Genomic DNA, 15753 nt, shown 5'->3' on the forward strand with positions numbered 1-15753 from the left:
GCTCCCTGAGCCACTGGGTGTAATCCCATTACATCGAAGGGAAGCACTAGCATCCCATCTATGCTTTAACCCTTGTGGAGTGGATCCTTTTCTTAAGGCGGGGGGAAACAAACCCACAAGGATGCAGGCAGCTTGGCCAGCTAATCTCAAACTCCTTGTTTTCTGTCAGGGGCAGGAGTCCTCTCAGACATCAGGAAAGGTACTGGGGAAAGGTAAGTAGGCTTGTTATACACCATTGAATACCTCTTCTGTGCTAATGCTGCTTAAAATCAATAACGCAACAGTATTAGACGTAATGATGAACTAGCAGGGTCTGGTTCTGTTTTTTGCGCATATCAAAATAGGGTTTAAAAAAAAAGGTAATAAAACTAGGGCAATCAGGAGATCAAAGTGCTCCTTAATTCCTTCTCCAACAGAAGGAAAAGATTTGGTTCCCATTAATGAAAATGGCACTAGGCAGTAACCACACAAGTAACCCGTGCTGCCCACTGGCTACACATGGAGCCTGTCACCCACTTTGGAGTCTGAAGTGGAGGGGCGGGGGGGGGGGTGATTATTTTCAGACATTGGGCTTGGCCAGGTGAGGAGCACTGCTGTATTTCCTCTCACCCCTCCTCCCTACCCCAGACTGCGTCATTCTGAAGTTAGGATACTAAATTTAAAAAATGCCAGCTATAGTTCCTATATGTTTCTGGGAGCGCCCAGACCAATGGGGGTTCTGTCACTCCCTGCCTGATAACTTTGGGTATCTTAATGCTACAGTTCAGTGCTCTGACGCCAGTAGCCAGCTGACATAAGGTCCCACTCTGGTTTCCATTAGCCTAGTTATGACTTTCAAGGTGACCTCAAAATCCCTTCTGGTCATGAGGGCACCCCGAATCTGTCTCCTCAGGTTCTTAGATACCACTCAGACTTCCCCTCTGGTTTGTCACCCCAAAAGTGTGAAACCTGTCCTCAGTTGTCAGTTCGCTTTGGTGCACACAGTTTGTACAACAGACCTGCTTGAGGTAAAAACAGTGTATTTAATAGAAAAATCATAGCTTCAAAGATGAAATAGTGAGGGAAAGCAAACACAAGTTACACAGAAAATGAATATAAAGGCATAACACCTGAGTTTGCACTCTTTTATTGGCTAAATTCCATTTCCTACTGCAAACAGCTTCCCAGCATGCCCTCTGCCCTACAGAGATCCAGCACGTCAGACAACCCCTAGCTTAGATGCTGGCCCTCCATTTCTGGGTAGCCTTCACTTAAATTCCTTCCCTTTTACAGGGCTTGCAGTGGGCTTTTCCTTAACTCTGGTAATTTATGGGTACACAGAGCAGGGGGGTTTCCCAGACTGGGGTTTTCTTTTAATGGGAAAATATTGGAACAACTGAACTTTTTATCAACCATTCTCTCTTCCTGGCTGGACAATGCTAGGTGCTTGGAGTGGGTTTCATACAAAACATGTGGCCAGGGACACCTGCCCAACTGCCTCTGTACGTGGCTGTGAGGTGTTGCTGCAGTTGCACTATAGTTCAATTACAATTTTCTACACATGTATGCATTCACACATTCATCGCCATAACCCGTGTCTATATCTCCAAGGACAAAGTTCACGACATTAAAGGCCTTCTTCATAGAAGACTTGACTTGAGACACTTTTATACACAATAATGTTGACAATCAGTTGATTCAATTGCTTATTTGGGGTCGGGGAGGTTCAGACCCTTCAGTTCTCTCCTTGGGGTGACTTTTTTTCCCCCCTTCTTTTCAGTCCTTCTCAACGTAGAACATGTCTGTTCGACTGCTCTCCAGGTTTCGTCCAGCTACCTAGTGCATGTACAAAACAGCACGTTGAGTTTTCCCCCCCCCCTCTTTTGCCTAACGCCCCAGGGCTTCTGGATGCTCCCTTTCCAAATGGCAGCTGTGCTGCTGTCTGCAAGCTGCTGATCGATTCGGCAATGGAGGCTCTTGGAAAAGAGGAAGAATCTGGCAGCCTCCTCTTAAAGATGCTGCTGGCCTGAAAGCAGTACTGGACTCCAGTGCAGCCATTGCTCAAGCCTGCGAACAGTGTGTCTACAGCACTGCTATGGGTAAGTGCTGGCTGGGTCATGTTTACACCAGCAGCTGGATGGAGTCTGCCTGGTCGTTCCAGACCCTGGAACCCATCCTAGGCTTTTCTCACCCTTTAACATAGGGATCCCCCTTCCTTCCTCTCCACCCTTCCCAGTGTCTGATGATAGAAGCATCCAGGCCTACCTCATCATCAAGGTTTCCTCCACAATAGATCAGCTAGCAGTCTGTGTCAGGCTTTTGGAGACCTGTGCTCCTGGATCTGGTGCTCTGAAGGACCATCTAGAGGCTGAAGTGAAGAACCTTGGTGGGAATGTTGCCTTCTTGCTGAACGTAAGTCACTGTCCCCTTAGAGCTCCTGGAAAAGGCCATTCCATTGCCTGACCATGGCGATGGACTCTCCTAACCCTGTAATGAGGAGGAGAAGCTGGTAAACGGGCAGCGGCTGTTGCATGAGAAGTCATCTTGCATTATGTTTAAGACTGAACCATTTGCTTCACAGGATGTGGGGCCTCAAATACCAGCAAGGTGGCTGCAGACACTCTTAATGCTGCCACCACTACTAGCTTAATGACTTTGTCCTACCCTTTTGGTAGTCGGGAGCTTGGCTCCCATGGGAGGATAGACTTAGGTGGTGGTGACCCTGGATGCTGTACATCTCTGCTAGACCTTTTCACCTCCCTAGCTCTTGCCATCCATTGGAGGCAGGAGCCTGTGACAGAGCCTGTACCATGGTGCAGAGAACCAGGCAGAATGTCCTGAACTTCTGCACTCTGAATTTTCAGCCTGAGGACTGTACGGGGGAAGGCTGGAGAGGTGACAAGACACCTAACAACTTCAAGCCTACTCAGTCCAGCCTCCCTTCTGGGAGCCCTTAATGCTGCTCCTGATCTGACCAGAGGGGTGTCTCTCTCTAATTCCCCCTCCTCCTTGCCATGAGTTGAGTCAAAGCACACAGCCTCCATAGTGCTGCCTGATTTGACTGGAACCAGGTCCACAGAATCCTGGACCTCTGCAGAGCACAGGGGTGGCCCTGACTCAGAGTTGCTGATCTGCTGATTTAGTCCTTTTTCAGGCATGTTACTTAAGGCTATAATGCGCCTCAAACTAATCCTTGCAGTGGTGAGGCATCGCCTATGTGTGCATTGTGATTGTGCTGCTAAGGAATAATCTGTCTAATGAGCGCTGAAATGGGGGAGGGGAGAGAATAGCGGAAATGTCCCCCACTCTATCTGGCAACAAGCAGCCTGCAAGAATGGCTCTGCCTAGAAAATGTGTGTAAACCTGGGGCTCTAATGAGCTAGTGTCTGTCTGTAAAAGCCTTGCTGCGCGAAGCGTGCACTGCAAAGATGATGCTTGTAATGAAATCGAAAGAAAGTCAACTTGAACATGTGCCGCCGGCCTTCTTGCCTCCCTTCTGCAGGGCTGTGAATGTGAAATTACATCTATGATCCTGGAATCCAAGGAGCAAATTGAGCAGTCAGTGGTCGCTGTTGCTAGCTGGCTCGGCCAGCTAATGGTTGCTGTGGGGCCGGAAGCCAATCTTGAATGAGCTGAGGTAAGGCTGAACCTTTGCCTGGGGAAGGTGGGGATGATTGTCCAGTTGTCAATCAAAATGCTGCTTCCACGGATGCTGACGCTGCTCCCTGTCTGTGAGAGGCCAGTTGATGAGAGCCCCTTCCATGGGTGATAGTTCAGAGCCTCCTATGCTCTCTAATTGTTCCCTGGGATTGTGGGAACCTCCTTGGGAGCTGGGCATTGTACTGCTTGACAAACAGCTCGCTACACTACCAAAAAAAAAAAAAAAAAAGCCATCCAAGTCCAAATATTTGCCAGACACTCTTTGAATACTGATCAACTTTCATCTTGGAAAGTTTCTCTGCCACACATTCCTACTCAGACCTGGGGGTTCAGCTGGGATAGAAACCAGGCCTGGTGTACCTTCTAACTGGCTGGAGCTAAACTCTGCAGTAATCTCTCCTGTTTCTGTGGCAAAGTGGAATCTCTGTGATGGATTGATCTCCCAAGTGAAGGTGTTAGGCTTTTTTTAATGGAATTAAACGCTCAGGTTAACAATACTATGAGTAGCCCAGTATTCCAGCTCATAGCAAGATCTAAAATCCAGCTTATACTGTATCCAAATTCTCAATGTTCAGTGTGCTGGAGACTAATTGGCAGATTGCCAATGTATATCTGCATTGTAAGAGTTGTGTTGATGGCAGCTCTGGAGGCTTTGACTGCTGAGAGTGGAGTCGTGGGGGTGGGGAGCAGGAATGGCTGAGAATTTTGGTCCTGAGGAGCTGATCTGTCTCCTCTTGTAGCTTGCAATGGGGATGGGAGGGAAGTGACTGAGCTTGAGGGAAGTGTAGGCTTCAATTCCTACTCTTGCATCCTGGCGACTAGCCATCCCACCAGCCCCTGCCCCAGTATTCATCAGTGGATTCCTCAGTAGTGAATAAGACCAACTCTGAGTTGTCCCTCCCAGAATGCTTTGTGAAATAGGCAATGCTGATAATCCGATGACACTTCACTAAGATGGAATGTTTGTGGTTTCAGTTCCTTCCAGACAATGTGACGGAGGCAGTCACTGGAGGGGCAGAAAGCTATATTGATATGCAGATTCATAAGAACACAGAGGAACTCCTGGACCTGCAGCGCCAGAACGTGTCTTCAGAGAAGCAGGTACTGTAACTTTCCAGGTGTGGAGGCTCTTGTAGAATAGCTGCTGCGGCAATAAAGCTGGCGAGCAAAGTGCTCTGTCACTGGGGTGTGTCGGAGGTGTTGCTGATCTAACCGCAATAATTGCGAATGCCCTCTCGGGGAAGACTTGGCAGACACTCTCCCTACCTGTGCAAACCTTTCAAACAAAACTTGAGGGGAAACTCAGTGGAGGCCAGCCTTGCGCAGTAGGAGGAGTGGCAAAAGCACATGCTGCAGTGGGCTCACACCCCCTCTGGGTTGGGGGAAACTGTAACTGTAGGAGCCCATGAGCTGCAAAGTGACCTAATGAACACGCTCCCTTGCTGTGTTGCACCTCTGCATCTCATTTACAAACACTGGTCCCTACTTGATTTGGCAGATATTTGCTGAGTGTGTTTGAGTATACAGATATCACTGCCCTGTAAATGAGAAGCTCCTCTCTGAAGCTGTGTGAAAGATTTGCAAGCTGTGGTGGTGATGTGCGATCAAGAACTCTTGCTAATATGGTACAATTCCTCCTAAAACTAATATCGTTTTTTTAAATCGATCCCATGTAATCAGATATTTAACTGGCTTGAAAATACTTAAATAGAAGCAAATCCAAGGTTGGTTACTCCCCAGAGTCAACAGCACAGCTTGCTCCGTCATTCCACCACTAACTGGAAACCTTCAGGTGTCTCACAACATTTTGAGTAAGCAGGCTCTGTTTGTATCACAACCGACTCTCCCGATGGCCTTATTCCTACTTACACAGACAGTGGGTGCCTTAGAATGCCTCCTGTACTTATAACGGCCTCATGAGAGACGATGTACTGATGGCTTGACTACTGTTTACACTTAGAGTAATTATTTGTGTAGACACTCGTCCCTCTTCTCAGGTGTCCCTTGAATGGCTGGCAGGGATTCTGCTGCTCCCTGCATGGGAAATGGACTGCAGTGTTCCATTTTAATTGGGGAGAGGGGAATTCACGTGCAGAGTTGGCTTACAGGGTGGTGGATAAGGGCATACTTCTGGGACCATCCTATGCTTACTGTGGCAGTGAGTCTGACTGGGGCTCACCTAGGCTAAGTGTAGTTTAAGGCAAAACCTACAGGATGCACCAATCAGTGCAGTCTCCTCTTGCTGACTTTGCTCTTGGTTATCTGGGGATGGAGAGAATCTGCTCACATTTATTCTTTCTCTCTCCTCCCCCTGCCCCCATGAAGTGAGGAGACAAAGGCCTTAAATCCTACAGCCTGCCCTGATATTGCTTCCCAATGTTCTCTTCACCAATGGTTCTGCATCTACAGCAGGGCGTCCAGTTTACCAGACTAAGACCTTGACTCTGAGCCAGTGCCAACCATCTCCCATACAGCTGTGCAGGCTCTCACTCACAATGATACCTGCTGCTTGGTGCCCCAAGACCCACTTTCTGTGCTTGCTTCACGTCTTTCTCCTTTTTAGCTGGCAGAGGAAGTCAGAAGACACTTCCTCTCTGTTGGCAGCTCTCTGCAGTGTTTTATGGAGAAATGCAAAATATTCTGGGTGAGCGCATGTGTATGTGGAAAGGGCAGGGGCTCTGCAGTTGTTCTTGGAATAATCTCCATTGGTTGGGCATGGTAAAAGATGGGTTGTTCACTGAAGTCACATGGTAACTTCTCTGGGTGAGAACTTGTGTGGCATTGACACTTGTCTAGCTTGCCATACAGACACTCATCAAAGTGCTTTCTAAAGTACCTCTTTTGTTGTGTCCAAGGCACACTGTGGAGTTGCTGCTTTGTTGAGGAGCCTGCCTCATGGGAAGACATATGCCTGCTTCACTAATTTACACTCCAAGTGATTGCTCCTCCCCAGCCTCTGCAGAGATGCCTCTTGGAATATAAACAATAGGCCAGAATTCAGGGAAAATTGCTAAATAGCAGAGAAGAGGTGAGAACAGGTTTCTAGTCTAGCTAATAAGTCTTTTTTTTTTAATAGAGGGAATTTGAATCCCTCAAACAACAGAAGTCAGAAAAACCTCCAAATCTGAGTTTTCAAGAGCATGTTTCCTGTTTATGACAGGTTTCAGAGTAACAGCCGTATTAGTCTGTATTCGCAAAAAGAAAAGGAGGACTTGTGGCACCTTAGAGACTAACCAATTTATTTGAGCATAAGCTTTCGTGAGCTACAGCTCACTTCATCGGATGCATACTGTGGAAAGCGTAGAAGATCTTTTATACACCTTCAGCCCCCAACTAAAACCCCTCCAACGCATTATTAAGGATCTATAACCTATCCTGAAGGATGACCCAACACTCTCACAAATCCTGGGAGACAGGCCAGTCCTTGCCTACAGACAGCCCCCCAGCCTGAAGCAAATACTCCCCAGCAACCACATACCACACAACAGAACCACTAACCCAGGAACCTATCCTTGCAACAAAGCCCGTTGCCAACTGTGCCCACATATCTATTCAGGGGACACCATCACAGGACCTAATCACATCAGCCACACTATCAGAGGCTCGTTCACCTGCACATCCACCAATGTGATATATGCCATCATGTGCCAGCAATGCCCCTCTGCTATGTACATTGGTCAAACTGGACAGTCTCTACGTAAAAGAATAAATGGACACAAATCAGATGTCAAGAATTATAACATTCATAAACCAGTCGGAGAACACTTCAATCTCTCTGGTCACGCGATTACAGACATGAAAGTTGCAATTCTTCAACAAAAAAACTTCAAATCCAGACTCCAGTGAGAAACTGTTGAATTGGAATTCATTTGCAAATTGGATACAATTAACTTAGGCTTGAATAGAGACTGGGAGTGGCTAAATCATTGTGCAAGGTAACCTATTTCCCCTTGTTTTTTCCTAACCCTCCCCCCACGTTCTTGTTAAACCCTGGATTTGTGCTGGAAATGGCCCACCTTGATTATCATACACATTGTAAGGAGAGTGGTCACTTTAGATAAGCTATTACCAGCAGGAGAGTGGGGTGGGGGGAGGTATTTTGTCATGCTTTGTGTGTATAAAAGATCTTCTACACTTTCTACAGTATGCATCCGATGAAGTGAGCTGTAGCTCACGAAAGCTTATGCTCAAATAAATTGGTTAGTCTCTAAGGTGCCACACGTACTCCTTTTCTTTTTCCTATTTATAAAACTTTAAGTTGTGACTTGAATGCTCTCCAGGTGGCTTGGAAACGGGCCTCTACAATTGCTTTGCAGTGTCTGAAAGGTAATGCTTCTTCATAGTTACTCATTTTACTCTTGACTGGTCTATTTGGAGATGGTCTTCAAATTGCTGGGTGGTCTTGCTTGCAGGTGCAACTACATGCTGCAGATTTCCTTCTAGTTACAAGGAATACTGAGAATATGCTTCAAGCAAATGCAGCTTCTGAACATAATTAATTGGCTCTTTCTTTGACCCTCACTAGGACCAGCTACTGTTTAAAATATTTAGAGTGAAACATGTTGGCACACAACTCTGGAAGATTTTCAGCCCAAGAGTTAACTGATTCCACAGCTAAACTGTCTTAGGAAATATTGGGTGGTGGTCTGTTACACATCTTTGTTTTGGTTCTTTAAATCTGCAGTAGGTCAATGAAACTGCACCACTGTAAATTCATGTAAGTGAGTGGAGAATGGGTGGGGGGCAGTACTCAGCGAGGACTGCTTCTCTCCTCTCCTCCCCCACCCTTTCCCCATCTGTAAAAGGCAGGTACTATAGCCATATCTCAGGAGGGGGATGAAAGCAGCACAGCCCAGGCAAGCACAAAGTCAGGACACCTGCATCTCCATTTTGGCTGTACTAGTGACAGCACTCTGCTTTAGGAAAACTTGTTTAACTTTATTTTACACCTGGGCATATGGGGAACACTTACCTCCTGAGTTGGAGTGTTAGAACTATTTAATTAATGGTTTTGCAAAGTTCTCTAGCTAGTTAAGTGCTGTGGAAGTCCTAATGGCCTCCCTGTAAGCAGGAAAGCACTGAGTTAAATACTTGATGAAAGATGCAATCTGAACTTTTTTTGGTTTTGGCTCTGACCACCTCCCCTGCTCCTCACAGCTGACCGGGACCCAGACCTAGCAAAGCTGAAGCAAGTCAAGACTTTTAATGCTTGTGCAGCGCTGCTCATGCTGAATCTCCTCATCAGTCAGTTTACCAACTGGCAACGGTGACTAAGCAGCCCAAAGCAGCTGCCTCCCAGGTCCATTCTTCTGCTAGAGATTTATTGCAACTAGCAGAGACACTGGGCTGCGATAACTGCCTTCCTTCCGGGATGGAGGCCCCGAAGAACAAAAGGCAGTTGCCCATGAATCCAGGGCCTGACTCAAGCATTCACTTACGGGGGAGGAGTGGGAACTATGTGCGTGTTGCTGTAGCAAAGCTGAATCGAGCATTAATCAAAAGAGAGCCTCTCCCTTGAGAGGCTAAGAAGGCTGGGGCACTGTGGAGGTGGCCCAAATACTCTAGTCTTAAAATCCTGCCTTCAGGCTGTCTGCTACAGGGACCGTTGTGGGAATGTGGCTTTGAAAATCACAACAGCACTTCACGCGTTGTCCGACCTGGGAACCTTTATAAACCTTGTTCTAATCTGTAAGGCCCTAGGCATTTAATGTCAGTTTTACTCCTTTGATTACGGAGTGGTGAAAAGCAAATAGTTTGTAACTGAAGTTAAATAACGCTTATTTATTGTGGGAGCAACCCAGCTTTAACAAAAAAAGTGTCTAAATTCAGGCATGTAATAATTACCTTAATGATCTCACCTCTTTCATGGGTGTCTTTAGTGGCACAAACTGCTTGTAAGGTATTAAGTAGAGACCCCTGAATATGTTGATGTACATTAGCAACACAACCTCCATCTCTCTCACCTTTTTGTTTCTTGTTAAAAAGAATCCAACTAGTTTTGTTAGAGCATCTCTTGTCAAAAGGGCTCTCTGACCTGCTTTGGCCAAATCATGTCCCTCCACTCTTGTTGTCCAAAAGGTTTCATGTTGACGTGTCAATGCTTTCCAAATTTTTCATGCTAAAAAGGCAATGTTTTGTCATTTCTGCTCTAATGTAAAATAAACAGATTTGGAGAAACTCCCCTGGGCTGTGAAGGCTGCTTTTAGTTTGCCTGTGTGGTGCTAGGTGAAAACACTGGAGGTCTGGAGGTCTTTAGTAGGATGTAGAAGGGCAAAGCCAGTCAGGGCATCCCACTGTGTGGCACCCACATGTCTATCAGGGCCAGCCTCAGGGGAGATACATGGCTCTCAAAGCTAGTTTTTCAGAAGTATTTATCGCTGTTTCTCAACCTTTTTGATACCAGAGCCTGGCTTGGTGCCTTCCTAAATTCTCGGGGAGAGCTGAGGATCTGGTGCTGGTCTAGGGACTGGTCCTCAAGAAACACGAACCCTCTCTCTTACCAGGAGCCTCCCCTAGCAGCTAGCCCCTGGGCTGGGGTGGCAGGCAAGCTGCCCCCCTTCTAACCAGCTGTCCTTGGGGCTCCTTGCTGCCGGCAGGAGTGGGCTAGGGCCAGCCCCTGTGCCTGATCCTGCTGTTGCTCCTTTCTCCAGCAGCTGGGCTCTAGACAGGCTCCAGCGGGGTAGGGGCGCCGAGCTGGGCCTGGCTGCCGGGAGCCCCCAGTGCAGCCGCTGGAGCTGTCAGCGTTACTCCGGCGGCTGGGCTGGAGCAGGAGCCGGCTGCCCTCCCCCGACGGCGGGGGCCGCGGGCCAAGGGGCCGCCGGGCGGCTCCCAGAGAGGGGAGGCGGCCGCGGTTACGCCCCAGGCTGCGATTTGCATGTGAGAGGCTCGCCCGGAGCCGCCTCTGCCGCGGGCCCGGGGCAGGGGCGAGTCCCCTCCAGCCGGGCGCCGCGGAGCGGGGAGGCCATGCGGGCAGCAGCGCCCCGCGCCCCGGGGCCGGCGTGAGCCCGGAGCCGTCGGACGGTAGGAGCCGGGGCGGAGGGCGGCTGCCCGGGGCGCTGGCTCCGGGCTGCGCTTCGACTCGCCTCTCTGGAGCCTGGCGGGGCTGGGGCTGGGGCTGGGGAGGCGCGGTCCGGGTCCGGGCCCGGGGAGCCCTTCGGAGCCGCTGCAGCTTTCCGGGGACCGGCGCGTTCCTCCCGCGGGTCTGGCCCCGCGCGCTTTTCGCAGGGGCGCTCCGCGCTGGAACCGCTCCCGGGTCAGAGCCGCGTTTGCGGAGCGGAAAGCCCCGCTGTCGGCCCGGGCAGTCCCTTGGGGGGTGGTTCGCAGCCAGGGGTAGGCAGAGATCTGCTAGGGTGCATCAGCTCATCTAGAGATTTGCCTAGTTTCACAACAGGCTACCTACAAAGCACTAGCGAAGTCAGGACAAACTACACGTCCAGACAATGACTTGTTGGTACTGCTCTATGTACTATGCACTGAAAGGTAAGTACAGTATTTGTATGCCACTTGATTTATTTTAGAATTGCGTGGTAAAATGAGAAAGCAAACTTTCAGTAACAGTGTGACCCATTTGCATGTTTACGTCTGATCCTGTAAGCAAGTTATAAGGGAGGTGAAACTTGGGGGCACACAATACAAATCAGACCCATGAAAGGGGTACAGTAGTCTGGAAAGGTGGAGAGCCACTGTCTTGGGGGAGTGGGGTATTTTCCCCTGGAGTTGCCTGGCTGGTTATTTGGTGCAGCTGAGGAGCGGGTTGCCCTGTGTCTGTCAGTCTTCGAAGATTTGTTGATGAGGGGGGGAGAAGGTGCATTTACAAAAATAGTCACAACAATTGTGGGTTTTACCCACTGGAATACAACATTAAATGATTAAACTGTTCAGAATAACACAATACCAAGTAGCACCCCGGGGAAGATTATCTGTCAGCTTCCTGCCACAAAGGACCAGTGCTGGATTTTAAAATCAAGCCCTTTTAAGTGCTTTCCTGCTTATTTTTGCATCTGGTGCGAAGTCCAGTTTGAACAGATTGATATCTATTCAGCATTAGCTAGTTTCTCTCAAAACAAGACGAGTTTGATTTAAGTAAATGATTTTTAAAACTTTGCAAGTGGATGTGCAATATCCAGATGGGCTGTGAGACAGGAAGTCTGTGCAGGCAAAACCTCCCCCAAGAATAAGAAATCCCACAACTTTTATAACTAAGTCTTTCAGCCCATCACCTTCATTCTCAGGTATGTATTGGCTCCAGTCCCATCAGAGACCTGCAGGGAGTTAGGTGGTCTTAGCATAACCACCAGCTGACAGTGCAGCTGCTCAGTGCTTTGTCTCTTGCTTTGTGTGGCTCGTGTGCATGGCTGGCTCCTTGTGGGGGGAGGAGGGTTATTAAAGTTCTCCCTGGGTCATCGCTGTGGGGTGAGAATTAACAGATTCATCCTGCGGGTCTCGGATATTGTGTTTATATACAATATCAGCCTTCCAGCTGCTGAACCTGCACACAACACCCCTCCTGTGGAAGCAATTTCCTTCCCCCCACCTTGCACCCCAGAACCATTCTGCCCCCAGACCCCTCTCAGAGCCAGACTCACCCACCAGACAGGTATGGATTGTACATAATTTACAGTGAAGTGAAGAAATCCTGGAGCAAGAAGAGTAAGTGTGTGACTGGTGTCCAGTGCGGTTCGGGTATGAAGGAATTAATATTTCATGAAGGGGATAGAATAATTGGTTCTTAGTTACAGTGTTGGGGGAACAATAGATTCTTTAAACCTCTAGGCCCCTGAAGGGTTGATGGTGGGAAATACCAGATATCCTGCTGGTTTGGGTTTGGAGCATGAAGTCTTCCTTTAGCAGCCACATTTTATTATAGGGAGGGAGTTTGGTCTGGAGGCTAAAGCACAGAGCTAGTCAACAGAAAGTCTGGGTTTCATTCCTGGCTCTGCCCTGACTGTCTACCTAGCGGGTTTATTATCCATGCCACCCATTGCTGTAGCATCTAGGTGTCTGCCACATAAATTTAGTAGAAACAGGAAGTTCACTAGCAGACTAAATGGAGTCTCTGGGTTAGGGTGTTTGTTTGTTTTGGGGGGCAGGTGGGGTTCAGGAATAGGAGGAGTGTTCATTCCTTATGCTGGAAAGGCTTTCTCAAGGAGGAAGGCTTTGGAATGTTTCCTAAAGATGACCAGATTCTGGATTGGCCTGGTTTCCTCTGGAAGATAGTTCCGCCGCTGGATCCCCTTAACCAACAACACTGTCCCCAGCTCTCACACGCTGTGTCCTGGGCTTTGGGATTTGCACAGTCTCAGAGAAGCACAGCTCTCCCTGTGGTTCATAGGTTGAAAATGGTCTTAGAAGTAAGTGTGTGTGATCTGCCCTGGAGAAACCAACACCTACCTAAGCGATGTGCTGGGAGGTTCAATCCATTGCTGATAAAGGGCCTTGTGAAGCTGGGGTGAAAGGCACTAGAGAGGGTAAAATAATATTAGTGTACTTTCCCTTCCAATGGACAAGAAGCTTGTTTTTCAATCAGATTTTTAAATGTTCAGATCTCTTTGTCTCTGGTACAAGTTAATATAAAACTAAAGCAAAGTGTCATTGTCCTAAAGTGCAATCAACATCCCTTAGCTTTCCATTGTATTAATTGGCTTTGCCACAGGAGACTGGTGATATTTGCAAGGCGTGTGGACATAATGCTCATTATAGTCAGTCATCCCATTGCTACATGGTCATCTTCTCTAGTTTTCTCTTCTTTGCAGTCCCATGAGAGTCCCTTGACTCTTGGTCTTTGGCCCCTCCCACTCTGGTCACGTTGAATGCGTTCTTTCGTTTGTCTTCCCAGAATTTAGCATCTCAGTCAATGTGCTTTTTTTTCCTTTTTGGGGGAAGAGAGGGTGAGGAGGGTGTTCCACCCGTGGCTAGCTAACAATGTCTGTTTCCTCCAGACCTGCAGGCTGCTCTGTTAGAACCAGAGTCTTTTTCACGTGATCTCCAAATGCTTTTATTTTAAATTCTGACTGCCAAATGGATCAGCACTTCCTCTTTGGGCAATGTCACCCCCCTACTTGCTTTTTGAAAAGATAGCTTTCGAAATCTCCATGTGGTATCATTTTCATAGGACTCTAGGTGCCAAGGATTGGCTATTGTGAAATAGATTTTGTATGTGCAGGAGCACCAGAGGGTTAGTGGTTAAGAGCAGGGGATTGGGAGTGCTCCTGGTTTCTCTCCTCTTAACTGTAATGCTGATTTGTTGTGTGGCTGTGAGCAAGTCACTTAGCCTCTCTGCGCCTCAGTTTACCCACCTGTAAGGTATAAGGGTTGTATCAATTTGTGATGGTTAGTCCCTATGCTACATCTTATCAAAACCTTTACAAGATCCCATTGTCTGGCCAACTCACCTACTTGGAACCATTGTCAAAGATCTCGTTTGACACTGCTCAGAAATGTAATTTATGCATCTGACTTGATTTGGTAAAAGCAAGTAAGGCAGGTTCACTAACCGTCCGACTTATGAACTAATGATACAGCTTCTGCAGAGTTATCGGCTTTTGGTATCTCATCTGCAACAGGCACAGAGTGGGCCTAGCAGACTACCTAGGATGGATATTTTCTTTCCCCCCATTTCTGTATGCAAGAATTAGCTATACGGCTGCAGTACATCTTTATCTAGCATTGCTTTGTCCATTCCAGCAGAGAGGGAAAGATTTCCAACCAATCGACATGGTCCGGCAACACTCGAGACCTGAATACTGGTTCCTCAGCTTTCTGGTAAGTTTTACAAGGACTTAATTGCTTTGAGTAGCTGGATAATTTGAATTCTTAAAACAGCTAGGAATTTTCCAAAGACATTTCCCTAACAGTCAGGATGTTGAAACACGGGGCCTGAGTCCTCGGTGAGGTCATTCTGAGTGACACTGGAATTAATCTCCTAAAATAAAATGAATAAACCTTTCTATACCTTTTCTGATGGTTCGATGTATTTAGTCATTGGCTTGTTATTGATGATACAATCCAAAGGAGATGGTTGCGACTGGTCATGCTCTGGTGGGTTTCAGCAAGAGGTGGATTTCACTTGGCAGATTCAGGTACTTTAATAATAGCACTTTGTTGTTAGAGCCTCAGCAATGGATATTGTTATATTTCTAATTTCCTGATTATCCCATGTAGCTGTGTGGAGGATAGTATTTCGCTATGAAACGTTTGTTTTCAGAGGTTCTTTATAGACATGTATATAACAAGGAAAACTTGCTAGAACAGTGCAGTGTGAGCAGAGACACCAGACTGCATGGGCTTAAACAGGGAACTCAGCAGTAAACATACCCTCTTCGTTTATCGCCTAAACCTTGCTCCCACCATGCGGTGTTGTTTCTTGCAGATTGCTAGCCTGTCCAGAGAAGTCTTAGATTTTACTGCCCTTGCTGATAATCACACTTCAAAAGGTTAGTGTCCTAATCAGCACTTGAGTCTTTTTGAGTGAACAATATTCAGCACAGAGAATCTATGAAAATATGTTTGGGACTGTAAGAGCTAACATTTACCACCCGCCCCCCCCCACACCCCTTTTTATATGGTTGTAAATTGCAACCAACATTTGTTGGACCCAAATTTGATTGCAGGTGTAAATATTAGTATTTGTACAGCTAATTACCAGGTTAGCAGGTGAAAATCAGGTAAGTGCTGTCCAACTGCTGATATTTGTGCCTGTGATGCATCTGTGAGTGCAAACAATGTGGGAGCAATTTTGTGAGTGCAAATTGCCACTTGCAAATATGGAACCGAGGGGAGCTGAAAAACGGGGCCTAAGCTCTGTCCTTCAGTCCCTGAGTGAGTCTCACTAAGATGTCTTAAAGTGTATCCCTCAGGTGAACGGCAGTGTGTTTTGTTTTGTCCTGACATTGCCACTGTTTTGGGTATTTCATATGGATGCATCAGATCTGAGGGCTGGGAGTGGGGAAAGCCAACACTTCCAGGCACATGTGCTAAAGCCCAGCTCTCAGATCTCCCTCATCTTAGGCCCGAGGCAATCGGCTAAAGTCTGTCCCTGTTCGCTGACGTCCCTTTGTGCTGCGTTCTGGTGCGAGGTTCTGCTTCTGACTTTCCAAGGGCTGCGCAAAGCCCATG

General features: G+C 47.6%; 1 protein-coding gene and 1 pseudogene across 2 annotated transcripts in view; both read left to right on the forward strand.

Moving 5' to 3' along the window:
- Positions 1-9157, forward strand: part of LOC142000018 (kinesin-like protein KIF14) — a 41355-nt pseudogene extending 32198 nt beyond the window's left edge.
- A 5173-nt stretch (positions 9158-14330) lies between these two features.
- The window catches only part of ADGRD2 (adhesion G protein-coupled receptor D2), a 58194-nt gene continuing 56771 nt past the window's right edge, over positions 14331-15753 (forward strand). For both annotated transcript variants that reach the window (XM_074973452.1, XM_074973453.1), the window contains exons 1-2: positions 14331-14400; positions 15008-15071. In XM_074973452.1, coding sequence (XP_074829553.1) covers positions 14353-14400; positions 15008-15071 — 112 coding nt within the window. In that variant the 5' untranslated portion in view covers positions 14331-14352. The remainder of the gene's footprint in view (positions 14401-15007; positions 15072-15753) is intronic.

The sequence above is a fragment of the Natator depressus genome, chromosome 16 (assembly GCF_965152275.1).
Source record: "Natator depressus isolate rNatDep1 chromosome 16, rNatDep2.hap1, whole genome shotgun sequence".
NCBI classification, from domain to species: domain Eukaryota; kingdom Metazoa; phylum Chordata; order Testudines; family Cheloniidae; genus Natator; species Natator depressus.